This window comes from Panthera leo, chromosome F3 (assembly GCF_018350215.1).
Source record: "Panthera leo isolate Ple1 chromosome F3, P.leo_Ple1_pat1.1, whole genome shotgun sequence".
In the NCBI taxonomy this organism is placed as follows: domain Eukaryota; kingdom Metazoa; phylum Chordata; class Mammalia; order Carnivora; family Felidae; genus Panthera; species Panthera leo.
The window spans coordinates 53,593,277-53,606,950 of NC_056696.1; the positions used below are offsets into that span (position 1 = coordinate 53,593,277).

At 38.3% G+C, this 13,674-nt stretch overlaps 1 protein-coding gene across 1 annotated transcript in view; it reads right to left on the minus strand.

Moving 5' to 3' along the window:
- USH2A (usherin) overlaps positions 1-13,674 on the minus strand; it is a 743,753-nt gene that overhangs the window by 224,866 nt on the left and 505,213 nt on the right. The window contains exons 43-45 of the mRNA XM_042925179.1: positions 11,679-12,013; positions 10,667-10,789; positions 674-837 (exon numbers count right to left, since the gene is read on the minus strand). Coding sequence (XP_042781113.1) covers positions 674-837; positions 10,667-10,789; positions 11,679-12,013 — 622 coding nt within the window. The remainder of the gene's footprint in view (positions 1-673; positions 838-10,666; positions 10,790-11,678; positions 12,014-13,674) is intronic.

Genomic DNA, 13,674 nt, shown 5'->3' on the forward strand with positions numbered 1-13,674 from the left:
GTTGTTATTTTCGGATTATGATAACAGATCACTACAAATTAACAGGTTCACTATTAAATGCTACTCTATTGGCCAACTAGACCTGAAACTTCAGTTATTGTGGTTTCTAAAAAGTCGCCGAGCAGATTAGATCCATCTGTGAGCTGTTTTAACTGCCCATAAAGGTATGTTCTGAATGGGGCCAGGGTGAACCCCCTGCATTATGGAAGCAAGTCCAGTGATGACGTCCAGGCTCCATTTTCCTGTGCCAAGCTGGAATTGTGCCTACAACCAGGGTTGAAGATGATTCACTCAGAAAAATCCCTCACATTACAGCAATGCTACTCAGTGGTTCTTGCTAATAAGTGAGGAGTTACAAGATGGAGGGCAGAGCTTTTTTTAGGAAAGTGCACAATATTGCACTGTATCAAATTAATATGTGGCCATTTCAATACAACTGGCTGGTCTGACAGAAAATACGCTTCCAACCAAAAGGAATGGAAGAGGTAGAGAAGCCCCAGGAAGGATGTAGAAGCAGGGAGAGAGAGTCTGACTCTGAAGAACAGCGCAGAAATCTCGGCTTTTTGCTGTGTGTGTGTGTGTGTGTGTGTGTGTGTGTTTAACATGTCTATTTTAAATTCATTTTTGGTACTAATACATTAAGGGGAAAGAAAGGCATGAGAAGCTTACTTACTTGGTTTAGCCCATGTCACATCTATGGCTGTGTGGTTAAGAACATTTGCAGTGAGATTGGCTCCCCTCTCTGGAAGACCAGCTAATGTCGTCACGGTAGCTGGTTGGCTTGGTGTAAAACCCACGCCGTTGTGTACAAAGACCTTATACTCGTACGTTGTAAACCTAAAAGGTTGTTTTTTTAAAAGGTCATTATAAATTTCTCTTTTACAGCAAACAAAACACATAATTTTCTTTTTCCTCACAGAATACAGGATTTCCTTCAAAATGCACAATTTTCTGTTTCCCCTAAAAAATAGAATTATCTTCCTTTTCCTCCCTACACAAAGGCATATCACTGTTTTTGTAACTCTGGAGCCTTCACCAGAGTGTCAGGAAAAATATTTTATTAGGAATGCTAAAGCAAATACCCACTGTTTAAAACAAATGCAGCTTATCATTTTCTCATTCTTATTGTTTTCAGAAGTGGTAAGGATTACAGCTCAATTCAAGATGCAATTACAAATCTGGCAACCTGCCAGCTTTCTATCTGAATTTGATCCAGAGAGTTTTATGCTCTTCTTTTGGGGAAACTCATCCATTTTCAAATATCAGAATCCCTCATCACCGTTTTCTTCCTGTACCTATACTTTCTCCCCATAATCTCATTGGAAGATAGATAAACCCCTAAATTAAATCGTAACTGTGACCAAAGTGTACAACATTCTCCCGTGGAGAGTTTTGCTATAGCGAGCTGTATTTTGCAATCGTGTGAACATATTTCCTTGAGTCAGTACAGTGGAAGCTGAATATTGCTTTGCAGAAGGAGCAAGGTGGGTACTGGGTATGGAAATGTCATATGATGAATATTTCCCAAGTCATATACGAAATCAATGATTGAGTAAAGCCATCAATTCTTTATCCTTTTTGGTTCTTACAGGCAGAAGACTATCATGCTCTCTTTGTTTGGTTCAAAACTGCCCAGATAGGAAGATGTTATTTCTAGACACAGTCATATGTTATTTATAGACCCCGTCTGGACAATAGCTTGGATCGGGAAACTTGCTTAAACGTGTTGCATGACACATAACTATTCCCGGAGCCATCCAGTACTCAGGACGAGTGCTGGCTTCAGATCATCGTCACCTTATTTGGGTTTCCCACATCATCCAGGATGCCTTGTATCCAATGTGGGGCCTGTGGAATTTGTCTCCGTGAGTCACAACTTATCAGGCATGACAAAGAGTGGACGCCATTTGCAGCATTCTGCAAAATAACTGTCGGGATTCTCCCAGCATTTTGCTCCCACCTTTGTAGAGGTCTGTTTGTCTCATCTCACTCACAGCCCAAAGACATGGGGCTCTGCCTCAGCCACATGGAACGTGTTGCTCTGCTGTAGTGACAGGAAAGGGCTTCGGGATTTCTTGGAAGCTGTTTATCTCTTTTCCCCAAATAAGTACTAGCATCAGATTTCTACATTTGTCTGTTTTACCCTTTCTCCTCATGTTTTTCTTTCCTTTTTTTCTGCTGTGTAAGCTGTAATGTGTTGAATTGTGTCCCCCCTCAAAATATGTTTAAGTCGTAACCCCTGGTACCTGTGAGCTGAACTTAGGTGGAAATAGGATTTTTGCAGATGTAATCAAGTTGAGGTCTTACTAGATTTGGGAGAGCCCTAAATTCAACTGACTGATGTCTTTATAAGAGAAAACAGAGGAAATTTTTGATAAGGAGACACATAGGGGGACACACAGAGAGAAGAAGGCCATGTGAAGATGGGGGCAGAAATTAAAGTTATATGGTCACAAGCGAAGGAACAACTGGGACGACCAGAAGTTGGAAAAAGTGAGGAACAATTTTTCCTCGGAGACTGGAGGGAGCATAGCTCTGACAACACCTTGAGTTTAGATTCTTAGCTTCCAGAAATGTGAGAGAATAAATTTCTGTTGTTTTATGCCACCCAGTCTGTTTCTGGAAACCCCGGGAAACTAATGCAAATGCTTTCAGCAAGTGCCAAATAGTTGACTGGACCAAGACAATTGGAAAGATAATAACCTTTACTTAGTAGTCAATTTGTTTCAGGAATTTTCCACATGCATTAACTCACTACCTCACAATTACCGCATAAGGTGCTATTATGACAACTATTTTGAAAATGAGGAAAATAAAGCTCAAAGAGTTAAATCACTTGCCCAATTTGTCAAGCTGGTGAGACAGCGCAGGTTCAAGCCCAGACAGTCTGATTCTAGAGCCTGCTCTTTTAACCATGATGCTATGCTGCCAACATAATAATGATGGTGATAATAATAGCAATAATAATCTTAAGGATAATCTGATCTGTCAATACTTGGATGATGTCATATGACTGGGGCTTGACCTTTGAGTTATTTTTCTGGCAGTGGGGATAGATTTTTGCTTAGGTATCCAAACGGTCTCACCAAATTTCCTCTGCAACCACCAGTATGAATTTGCAGGATGGTGAGTTGGGGTTAAGAGGGTAGCAAGTCCGTGACAAAAGAATGAAACAAAAGCTAATGGCTCACATGGGAATTGAACCAGCGACCTTGGCTTCATTAGCTCTCTCCCTGAGTGAAATACTTTTAATTGTGTTTTACTTCATAAAATGGCTTAAAACAAATTTAGCTAGAGGCTGGATGCCTAATCTTCCCTCCTACAATATTTGAATTTTTCTTCCACATGTCTGTGCTATTATTCATTTAGTAATCTTTATGGCTTTAAATGGATACCATTTGTGTGATTCTTTTCTGCAAGTGGAATTAATATCATCAGGTGAATAAGTGATAAATTGTAAAAAATTCTGTAGGGCCTCAGTTTGTCATGTGACAATTTAAGCTATTTCATTATAATTTAGGTGTGGTAAAATACATGCTTTATATCTACACAGCAGAAATTGAGGCCATATAGATATATGTAACTGAAAAGTCCTGTTTGCAAAGCAGTATTTAGAATTTTTGAGTGAGACCTGACTCTAACTCAAATAATAAAAAACCTGCTCCATCTTTGAGGTAAGAAAACTAAGACTCTGAGAAGTTAAGTGGCTTTGCCTGAGGTTATACCATTAGTTAAGATGACTGAGAAAGCTGTACTCTCCTCAATTTCTAATATTAAATTCTTTCCACTATTTATTATTTTATTTAATTGAGAAATCAATAGGCATTTGACTTGAAGTTCATGCATTTGTCTTTTGCATTTTCTTTAACTTTCACGGTTAAGTTAAAATTTTCAGGATATAAGATCTTGGATTCTCTTACATGGAATACTAAAATACACTGTTTCCATTGGCATCCCAAACCTAATCTTTATGTTAGTTAATATAGATACTTACGACTACGTGGGTCAGTTTATATTTTATCTCTTCGTGTCAAAAAAGAATGTATATATTAGTGTGCTTAAAGTGGTATTTTTTCATCTACTCAAGGTGTGTTATTTTTTAGATGGACCTACGTGTTGATTATTAACATCACATGCGATATGCCATTTCGTTAATAATAAGAGAATACTTATAAAAGAAAAAATGTTAGATGGATTGACATCATATACTCATGCAAAACATATGCATATCAACCAATTTCTTCTCCAAATACTAATCGTGTTCTCTAGGTATGTCTTGAAAAATGTACCATTTGAAACCCTGTAGCAAACAGCTTTTGACATCTGCAAAGTGAATGAACACTTAGAGTCTATCTGTAGCCAGTAAAACCAACTGTTTGGGGTCAACTTAGGATGACTGGGCTATTACAATGGTTATTCTCTAGGGGAGCCTGGATGTCTCAGTCGGTTAAGTGCCCAACTTCAGCTCAGGTCAAGATCTCATCGTTTGTGGGTTCGAGCCCTGGGTCTGGCTCTGTGCTGACAGCTTAGAGCCCGCTTCAGATTCTGTGTCTCCTTCTCTCTCTGCCCCTCCATCACTCATGCTCTTGTCTCTCTCAAAAAATAAATGAACATCGAAAAAATTAAAAAAAAACCCAATAGTTATTCTGTAAATCACTAATTTGTTTGAGACCATCCTCAAGCCCCTCCCTTCACCAAAGAAAACAGAAAATAGAAAACCTTGTTGTGTTGTACAAATGACTATGGTATTTTTCCTTGTAAAAGATAATTTATATTAAAAACTTATTTATGGAACAGTACTCATTTCAAGGTTCAGTTGTTATTACTCAAGTGAATTAGAAGGTTAGGTTCTGTTCAAATGCTGAAGCTTTTATGACCCCAGGAATCTGTTTATTTACAGAGTAGAAAATTGCATAAGTGAACGAATGGATATTTCATAGTTACTAAGGCATTCGGTCTCATAACTTTCAGGTCATATATAATTTGGTAGATTAGTGTCACAAAAACCTATCTGTCCAATAGAGAAATAAGCCCTACAGAAACTTTGGCAAGATGTTTCTTTTACACATTATACTGGTCTCTCTTGTTTGGTACATCATTTCGTTTATTCATTCATTTGTTCATTCATTCAGGAGTATCTGTTGAACACTCACAACATCCTAGGTGCTAACCATCATAACAAATGTCATATCTGTTCTCCTGGAGTACGTATGCTTTACAGAAATATATTTTTAAATGAAACCCCTAAAAACATGTTCATTGATTCCTTTCTCTTCAAACGTGTGTCAGAGAGAACATCTAATCTAACCTTATCCAGTCAGGACGTCTTCATAGAGGAGGTAACATTTGGGTTAGGTGTTGATGACAAGCACCATACTGTCCAGTGGAGACATGTGTCTAGTGGGAAGAATTATTCCATGGCAAAACGTGTGGAGGCTTGTATCTTGAAAGGGTCTGATGTGTTTTTGTAACCAATAAAATTCTTCAGTGCAGCCACAGAATGCCTCAGGTCGTTTTCATCAGAATTAAAAATGTGTCAACATTATTGATGTCCTAACAGAATTCATGTGTCAATATTGTCACCAGTATAAATCATGCTTCTGAAAATGCAAGCTATTCAGCCGCTTCTCCCACTAACTCTCTTCATATCTGCCACAAGCCAACGGATGCTCCAGTGCGGCATCACACGTGGGGGGATTATAGAAGCCAGCCGGCTGTTCCTTACATCCCCAAATCCTTTGTGGGGATGAACAAGTAAACCAATGAAAACGCGACACCGTTTCTACTGCTGAAATCTGCAGTTATTTGAGTATCTCAATGATGGTATCTACCTTTTCTTTATACCACTTATGTGCTGTTTCTAAAAATGCTACTGAAGATTTGTTCTTTTGATATTGAAGAGTAATGCTTATCACCCTTGGAAGTTTTCATAATATGGTACTTTCTAGGTTGTGAAGGCAAGTTGCAGCTCTCATCTCAAGAGCCCATCTATATTTATGCTACAGAATGCCACACCTAAAATAATTATACTGTAATTTCTGGCTTTGTTGTACTATGCCATCATGTTAGAAGGAAATGCAAAGAAACCAGAATTTTTTTGTTTGTTTTTGAATAAAATATTAGGGGAAAAAATTCCTAGGACGAAATGCATTCTTCCGCATTTGGAGGCTCATTTTTCATGAGGAAAGGTTTCATATGATGGCACTTGGAAAAAGATAGCTTGAGGTAAATTTAGAACAATGAAAAAAAAATCTCAATGAGAAATGCACCGTGAGTCTAGTACTGTAATGTCAATGTGAAAGAGACACATAGTTGCTCATTTTGAATCAGGTACCTTGCTATGAGATTGCACACCAATACTCAGAAGTCGACTTTCATTCTGAGAGTCAACATGGACTCACATTTTGATATTAACAAAGAAAATAATAGGCTCTACCTCATGTTAGTATGCATGGGAGAAGAGTCTTCTTCCTCTCACCCTCTGTGTGTACAAAGTTAATTTTTACTTAACAGCTACAGCTTAAACATACACTTACACTACAGAAACAGGTGCCATGGAACCGGCCCAATCTTTCCATATTAGCAAAGCAGGATCTGTCAGCTATGTACACTTGATCTTATTGTGAAGGAGGGGAATGAAAAGTACATTCTTTAGAATATTATCCCCTAGAACCTACACCCTCTTTTAGGGCTTGAAACATTTCATTTTGGAAGGTTTCAAAAAATTAGAAACTACGTCAGTAAAATAGAAACTTAGATTTTGTGGTATATTTAGCCAAAGAATTTAATTTTAAAACACTCGAGTCCAACCGTTCTTTGAAAATAAGATGAATATTTAATTTTGAATACTTTCATTTAAAGATAAGTCAGTTAGTGGATCCTTGAGGAGTCACACGGAGGCCTCTTTTCCGACTGTCATTGTGAAAGAAAACAGACATTTATAAATAACATAAAGGAACAGGAGTTAGAACATACCACCCTTTGTAAACTTAATCACAGCTAAGTTATTATAATCTACAAGTCATAATCTGTTATTTCTTATAACTTGTTCTTCCTACATCAAATCCAAAACAAAAAAGGAGGGCATGCCATCACTGTGTTCTTGGTAGTTTTGTTTGATCACTCAGAAAACAAGGCACTGCAAATCATGAGCGTGGGTTGATGCTAACAGTGAAGGAGGTCGCTGCCCCCTTTAAACCCTGTCGGGCTCACCTCAGCAGCATCAGATGATAACAGCATGTTTACCAGGCTTTCCAAGTGATGAAAATGTCAGGGAATCCGAAGTTATGGTTCCCCCAACAACCATAACTTGGCTGTTTTGCACTATTAAGGAAGGAAAGTTAGAAACTGACATGTCATATAAGCCTAGAGTTACTTGAGTCTGTCTACACAGAGCAAAATTCAATAATGAGGCAACTTGGATGTGTAAGTCAGACAAAATCACCCCTTACCCAAGATGAACATAAGAACAAAAGAATTTTTGTTTCAACTAAATTATCTAGGTAGTTAGCTCCAAATATTCCATTTGGTACATGGAGATATAAAGGAAAAAAAAACCCTACCAGAATGATTTGAATTTCAGAATATAATAACAATTTAGATAATTGCTATGCTTTCTATAGATCACACACACGTAGCTAACCAGAATATACCACTGACCAAGGGAATTGACCTTAATTTATATTTACACTCACAGATACATCCATAAAGGGATGCCCAGTGAACCTCAACTTAATTTTACTTTTTATATCAAGAGAAGGTCCATTTTTAAAGCTGATTCTAGATGTAGCTATGGTGATATCAGGTCAAGTTGGGAAGAAACACTTCAATGTTCCACTTATTTATGTATATGTAAGGTAAGAAGGAAATAAGGAATGGTGGAGTCTGAGGTGAATAGGAAATTTCATATTCTTCGTAAAGGCATTAGAATTCAATTACGCCCCCCACCCTAAAAACAGCCAGCCAAACAAGTCAGCAAGACAAATCAAAGCCAAAGGGTGGGGTCATTGAAGAGCTGCTAGACAGGTGTGTAACAAAGTGAGCTGAGGGCTCAGGTCCTCCCCTCTGCGATCTGAGAGGCTGCTAGTTTACCAGCAGGGGTGACGAACCCTGACTGCCAGCGGTCAAGGTGGGTAATGGCGACATCTACCAAAAAAGATCACTTCTTAACAGCAAAACAGTCACAGCCCATAGTGCCCACCAGTGGACTAATTTCCAGTTTTCTCTCAGAGTTTTGAGAGAACCCTCCATGGGCTAAAGGGGCCTCTAGCTTTGTTTGGACTTATAAAGGATATAAGGCTAAAAAAAAAAATTCTCATAATGTGAAGACACACACCATTTATTTTTAATATTAAAAAGAAATGCATATTGTTTCTTATCACAAGCTGCTTACATGGGTCATATCAATTATTTGAATAAAAAAGAATTTTTTTTTGCTAGTCCTAGCAGAAAACAAAACAAAACAAAACAAAACAAAACAAAACACAGAACAAAAAACCCTTGACATTTAGCATTATGAGGCTAGTCAAAATACCTCCTCAGCACATTGGTTAGATGTATACTTCCCTTCTAGAAGCAGCTGTCAACAAAGTGGTTATGTCACCTTATGTTTCACTTTAATTTGTGGAGATTTAACTATATTTCTTTTCTTAAATCTTAGATTTGGACCTCTCATTAAAAATTCTTAAAGGCATCACTAAAATTCAATAATAAATGTTTGACTTTGGTCCAATTCTTTAATAAGTTTTCATTTCTTCTATAAAGAAACATTAACTTCCTGAGATTTATTCTCTTTTTCAGACGAACATCTCATGGCTAAACATCTGACTATAATGTTAAATAGTCAAGTCCTATTTATATTGGAAAATGCTATATTTAAGGCACTTAGAGTTCACAGGTCATAGAAAGCTACTTTTCTATATGATTTCCCTAGGTAGTGTTGGTGACTATGCAGTTAACTGAGATGAAAGCAATTAATACGTGTACAGCCATGTCTGTGATGTGTTTTCCTCCACTAGAGTGTGAGGTCTTTGAGGGCAAGAGTTATGCTGAATTCACTTTTGTTTCTCATCCCTGTGCCTTTCAGCATATAGTAAGCAAGAAGAAATAATTACTGAACGATGTTGGGTTAAGTGAATAATGAACCCAAAATAGTGGAGAATAGTCTAGTGACCATGATGATTGAGGTGGACTTACAAAAATGGCAATTTCCTGGGGTTCACTCTATTGCTTCATCAGATTTACATATTGCTTCCCCCCAAGAACCTTAGAATATCTGTAAGGTTTTCCCCACCACAATCCTTTAAGATGGGCAGGGGATTTTCCTTGGTTTTATCCATTCCCCAAAGATAATAACACTACAATTAATATTCCTAAGGCACAGAGAAATGAAATAACTCACTGTTTACTGAGTTACTGTCTTCTTTCATTTAATAACCATCCGAGGGCCCACCACGTGCTGGGCAGGATGCTAGGGACTGAGGGTACGGGGGTCACCAAGAGAAAACCCTGCCTCACAGTGGATCTGACGATACAGTGGGGTGTCCAGCCAAGCAGCCAGGCCAGTACATTACAGTGACAATAGTGATATATGAGGGCGTTTGAAGGATACCTGAAAGGGGCAGCTGAGTCAGACCAGCAAGAGTGGGCAGGGAAGCCCACTTTCAGACCAAGATGTGAAGGGTAATCTAGTCAGACAAAAGGGAGAGGACGGCAATGGGGGGGGGGGGGAAGGTGAGTTAGCAAGTGGTCCATGTCAGAGGCACTGGAAGTGATGTTCATGAGGCTGGAAGGGAGCCCAGGTGGGGAAGGGGGGCGGGGGAGGCAAGGCCAGAGCTGTAAACAGAGTTCAGGGTAGAGCTAGTCAGTGGGGCATCCAGGAAAATGATTAAGCCGATAGAAAAGTTATTAAAAAAATGTATCTGAAAAGTGTTCATAAAATCATATTCGCGGGGTTTTTTGTTGTTGTTTTGCTTTTGTTTTTCTTTTGCATCTGGTTGCATTGCTTGGACTCAGCAAAGCTGAGAAGTCATTTAATCCCATCCAATCTCCTCATTTTATAGACAACAAAAGTTGAGCCCAGAGAAAGTAGGTGACTTGCATAAGGTCACAAACCTGGCTCTCCAGCTCAGGGTGACACAGACCCAGATCTGCGGTTCCTCCCACGCACTGCTCTCTGCTGACATTGCCTATTTGCCTGTTTCCTGGTTCCTTTGAACCCTCGGTTGAATTCTTCCGAGTCCCAGGTGTGCTAAGTAAATAATTTTTGTGTGGACTGAATCGATTATAACAATTATCTTCCAGAAGTTATAGTAAACATGTTGTCAGTGCCCAGTCATTCCCCCCGTTTCGAATATGCTTGCTATTTCCAAACTCTTCAATTAAGTTTTCATGTCTTGCTGGAGCTGTGATAAAGGCAATAGGTTAAGGCTCCAACATGTACAAGTTCGACTTCAAAAGGCTTATTTTAAGCATACAGTTAAGATGGCAAACATTAAACATGCTGACCGTTGCAGTTCGATGATTAATGCCACAGATAATAACCGAACATGTTTTATTGCACAACTGATAACATGCTCACACAATGAAGACACTAAGATACTTTGAACTATTCAACGTGCCCAAGACTAAATGCCAGCATTTGTTTTTATAGTTTTTGTAATCTCACCTGCTAAGACCCTTATCTTCATAAAACCACTGAGTTCCTGAATAAATATTGTGCCACAGATTTAAATCTTCTGGGGGATTTGATGCAAGTGGTTGCTGGATTTTACGTCTGAGAAGCTCATATCTAAAGCAAAAGACAAGCAGAAACATCAGGATTATCTCAACTAATGTTATTACCAAAATTCAGGTTGTTTCATGGTATGAGCGTCTGGGGTGTGCATGTAAACGCAAAGAAAACATCTTAATTTACAATCACCAAGTTTTTTCCAGATAGTCATTGCCTTCTAGCTCAAGATTCACATATTCAATTATTTTGAAACAATCAGCTACATTCACATTTTACTATTATCAGTAAGAATGATAACATTTTAGATTTCTTCTATTTCAGATTTGCCAAAACTTTATCGCCAGTTTCACACAAAGTAGAAATACAAAATGCTTGTAAAGGTAATGACTTCCTAAGACTTCAACCCATCAGGGCTTTATAAATAATGATAATATTATCAACTTGCTGCTCTTGGCTAAGTGTCAAGTGTAGACTGTTAAAAAGCTATTTCAGAATCACACACTTCCCTTTCATCTTATCTGTGTCCCTGACCACATTCTTTACAAGTTTCCAGATAATAACACCATGCCAAGGAACTACTGTGCTAGCTTTGGAATTTTGAGGCGTATTTGTGTAAATGTATTATTTAGAACATGCATCAAATTTGCCTAACATATAATTAAAATCTATTCTGAAAATCAAGAGAAGGATCACATCAAAGATCGTTAGACAACAGTGATGGTTGTTTCAAGGGGTTTTAGAGCTTCACAAAACTATAGTTTGATCTTGATGAACTTCTATGGCTCTATATAAGTCAAGATATGCAATATGAAATTGTATTCAAGTTATGAGTGGGGACATCCAATCAGGAACTAGTTCTGCATTCGTACATGAGTAAAAGTCTCTTTCCTTCCTTCCTTGAGACAAGACCGTAATAGGATCCAAAAGCACAGTCACTTTCTCTTACCTCAAATCGGGTCCGTTTGGTCTGGATGGTGGCTGCCATGAAATCGCAACATATGATTCACTTAGTGGAATCGCCAACAACGGGTTAATGCCCTGAGGTAGGGTGGGGTGGGTGGTAACATGGGTAGGTAAACTCTCTGTGCACCCTCCTAGGTACCCGTTACCTCCTGAACAAGCCACAATGGTGACAGAATAATTAGTGAAGGGAATCAGATGAGTAATTACTTGACTTAACACTGAGGAAGTAACATTGGTTATTGTGATGTGAGGGTCGGGCATGCGGATCTCATAGCTAAGCATGTCTCCATTTTGGATGAGTGGGGGTTTCCAAGTGACCTGAAAGAAAAGATAAATTTAGAATCAGTGTGACAACACAGGAACAGAGCAAGTGAACTTCACAAGGCCTAGAATTTTGCTCTGTCTTGTTTTCACTTAAGTCACTTTGTAAATGCCTCCTTTCGACTTAGCCTTTTGCACTAGACAGTAATGAAGGGTTTGGGATCAATTAGCAGTACACCAGGAACCAAATGAAATGCTGTTTCCTGGGTTTAGCTTTTAGTCGTGATACTTTCTAGGACTGTCAGACTAATACACACCTTGGCGATTCATCTCCACTGTGGGTGTTCTAAAGGACACAGAGCACACACATGGAGAAAATTCACACATCCACATGCATCAATGGGGCAGCGGCAGGATTTGACAGTTTTCTTGTTTACAGCTCAATTAAATGAAATATCAGAACTCCCTGCTTTGCATTGTTAGTGTGTACTCTAAATATGTAACTACCCTCTTTTTCTTTCTTTCTTTTTTTCCCTTTTTGGACTGTGGGGGTGGAGGACCATTCTTTGCATTTTCTGAGGATGCACAGTTGAGTTCCTGAATCTCAAGTGTGCATAATGCAAAAAGTAAAGCAACAGCAACTTCGATTGTCAAAGACAAGAGATAAGCTTTTAAAATGGCAAGCAAAGGATGATCCTATTTAACTAACACATGGACCTCAGCATGAGAAAGAAAGAAACATTTTGTGATGGGATACTGCATTGTTTAATATTCCTTTTCCTTTTTTTTTTTTTTTTTTTTTTGGCTAAATTTTGTAAGGCTGTAGTGGTAACACACTCATGCTTTGAAGGTAAAAGAGCCCTAGTAAAATGTACATAGGCCATTAAAAAAATCACTTTTTTACCTACTATTCTGGTTCATCTCTCATCATTGTCTTGCAATGTTCCTTAAAGTTTAGAGTATGTATTTCATCTCTTAAATAGACTGTATGCTTCTGGATGGCAGGGCCTAAATTGTATACCCATTTAATGTCATGCACGCAGAGATGGAGTATTATATTCTTTTCCTTAGCATACAGTTATTTTGAAAATTTAAAAGACAGATTTCCACAGAGTAATATGTAATGATATCCACATTTGTAACTCTATACAAAATCAAAGTCAGAAAGAAGTAATAGAAAAATTAGAATAGAGAAGAATTGACCAACATTTTCTATCTTAAATCAAAGAGAAAACAATTTCCTCCAGAAGGAATATCACCTGAGATTTCCAGAGGGCATTCTTACTGGTAAGTGGCAGCAAAGTGGGCTCCCGCCACATGTCAGTGGGCTAGTTGCTTGCTCATTGCTGTCCTCATTTAGAATTAACAATGGCCCAATACCTACTCAGATTTTACTACATGGTTTGAAATCATTGCTAATTTGAAAAACTTCTTGGAGTGGTCCATACTGTTTTCGGGTGGAAAGAAGTTTTAAATGTGTACCTTATGAGCATAGCAGATTTGTCTGGATGTAGAGAACATCAAAGAAACCTAAAGAGCAAAGGTTGTAGAAGAGACATAGGATTCTATTTGTTTTGTAGGTGCAGTGCTCTGTGGATTCAAAAAATGAGTCAAGGTCAAACTCAGGGGACTTCTTGATGCTTGTAACGTAAATGAAAAATGGAAGGGTTATGACAGCTAAATTCAACCTGACTGATACGTGGAACACCACTTTTTTT